This window comes from Acanthisitta chloris, unplaced genomic scaffold (assembly GCF_000695815.1).
Source record: "Acanthisitta chloris isolate BGI_N310 unplaced genomic scaffold, ASM69581v1 scaffold16189, whole genome shotgun sequence".
NCBI lineage: Eukaryota > Metazoa > Chordata > Aves > Passeriformes > Acanthisittidae > Acanthisitta > Acanthisitta chloris.
This window is the reverse complement of record NW_008690962.1, coordinates 1-2207: the sequence shown is the minus strand read 5'-3', so window position 1 is coordinate 2207 and position 2207 is coordinate 1. Positions and strand designations below refer to the sequence as shown.

General features: G+C 50.9%; 1 protein-coding gene across 1 annotated transcript in view; it reads right to left on the bottom strand.

The window, feature by feature from the left end:
- Window positions 1-1149, bottom strand: part of CHPF2 (chondroitin polymerizing factor 2) — a 3460-nt gene extending 2311 nt beyond the window's left edge. Inside the window, 2 exon segments of the mRNA XM_009082044.1 lie at window positions 1-136; window positions 568-1149. The exon segment at window positions 1-136 is cut by the window's left edge and continues 38 nt beyond it. Coding sequence (XP_009080292.1) covers window positions 1-136; window positions 568-1149 — 718 coding nt within the window.
- Between the last annotated feature and the right edge of the window lie 1058 nt (window positions 1150-2207).

Below are 2207 nucleotides of genomic sequence, written 5' to 3'. Positions count from 1 at the left end.
TGAACTGCTTGTGCAGACGGTACATCAAGGTCATGTCAGAAACAGGGTGCACAGCAAGAGCTGCTTGGAACTCCTCCTCTTCCTCCTTCTCCGGCTCAGTATTCTTAGCCAATTCATAGGTGTGATAATGCTGGCCCTGAGGGGGACAAAAGCCAGAGACTGGTGTGGAATTCGAGCTCACAGAGCAGCTTTCCCTCACCCAGACATGCATCTGCCCCTCTATCCATATTGACTGCAGTGCTCAAGAGACAAAAAGGTACTAGCTGTCCCTCTCACCCCACCCCACTTCCCTCTTGGTACCAACATGCCCTTTATCCTACCTCCAAAAACCTGTGAATGAGCCCCTGCTAGTAGGCTGAAAATTAAATCCTGTGTGTGGTCTCTCCCCCAGCACCTCAGCTGTGATTCTGGGCCCCTCCCCAAGGCTACCATAGCACACAGCCCTTTCTACCTCTGCCGCTCACAGCAGTGGCTCACAGAAAGGCCGCTTTGCTATGCAGCAGGAAATGAGTAAGAGTATGGGCTGTGAGGCTCAGCTAACACTAAACCTGAGCAGGGAGGTTGTACCTGGAGCTGGGAAACACAAGTGATGCCAAGGAAATCGATGATGCAACGGCCCAGCCACTCATCTGGCCGCACACTAAGGATCTCATTGCGACAGCTGTCCAGGTGTGGATGGAGCTTGAGCAGCAGGCTGCGGGACAGCAGGTAGCCAAAGCCCCCGTGGCAGTAGCGAGCCTGTTCATCCCCCCCGATGAACTCCTCCGCTCGCCCCAAGTACACATCTTGGTTAATGCTCAGGTGTGTCACCAGAGCCTTGATCTGTTCGGCCTGGGCATAGGTGTCATCCTGCATGACGTAGAACCAGTCATAGTCAGACCCAAAATGCTGATGGATGTAGTTCATGGTCTCATACATGAGCCAAATGGGCCGCTCGTCCCCGTGGGCCACCAGCACCATGCCATGGGGCACCTTGGCACTGCGCAGCCCTGTGAAGTACAGCAGTCGTGGGAAGTGGTGGGCCACTGTCTTGTTCACTGCCACTGCCAGCGTGTTCAGGGTGGCCTTGGAGGTCAGCACTGCCACAAACAATCTCTCATGGAATCCCAGTTCTGTCTGGATGTAGCGAGTTCTGTAAAGGAAGAACATACCTCCATGACAAACAGCTGGGTAACAAAAATCAAAGAATTATGATAACCTGGGATAACTCTTTATTTGCTGGAGTCCACCCATGGTGAAACAGTCAAGCTTACAAGTAGAGCTTTAAGAGAAGACTCACTAGTGAAACTTCCGTTTTGTAAAAACATTTGCTCCTTCAAGGCAGCTACAGTCTCACATCATTTATCTGAGCTAGAAACCTGAGCTAGTGTAACTAAAACAAAAAAAACCACAGAGCAAACAACTTGCAGCTTAGCAGATACGCTCAATGAAAACACAGGAAGTGCTGTTGAGGAATCCCGAGTGCCTGTGCCAGGGTGTGCTGAGGTATGCCAGCTGCACATGGGGCCCTGGGTGCCAGGAGATTGCTAGAGCCTCAGGCCACACACTGGCAGTAGGCACTGGCCTTTGCCCTGACAAAGGGCCCAAAGCCCTGCAGCACCCAGAGACCCTGCAGGACTCAGTGAACAATGAACAGGCCCCAGATCAAAAGTCACCATTGGACCAAAAGGCATGTAAGGAAGCATGTGAAGAACAGGTGCAGAGGCAATCAGGGTACAACAGCTCAGGAATCCCTTTGTTTGGAATCCCAGACAGAGACTGATACAGGAAACCTGGCGTTAAGCTGGTAAATGAGACTTGTCTGACAGCATGTATGGTGTGTGGAAGGAGACAAGCAGGGCACCTGTTAGGTCACCAGAGCCACTGCTGCAAAGGGCCTCAGCTGCAGCAGTGACAGCCTGGGTAAGTGCCAGCGTGACTCCCAGAATGACTCTTGGATAATCAAGCAGGAAAGTTTCCGTAACACATTATTAATTGTTGAACATTTTCCTAATATACAGACTAATTTTAAAAGTTTCAAAGTTTTATTTAACATGTTCTATGAGACACAAGTAACAAAAGAATCATGGAACCTCAGAATGGTTTGGGTTGGAAGGGCCTTAAAGCCCATCCAGTTCTACCCCCTGCCATGGGAAGGACACTTTCCACTAGAAGCGCGTCTGGAACACTTCCAGAGATGGTGCAGCCACAGCTGCTCAGGGCAACCT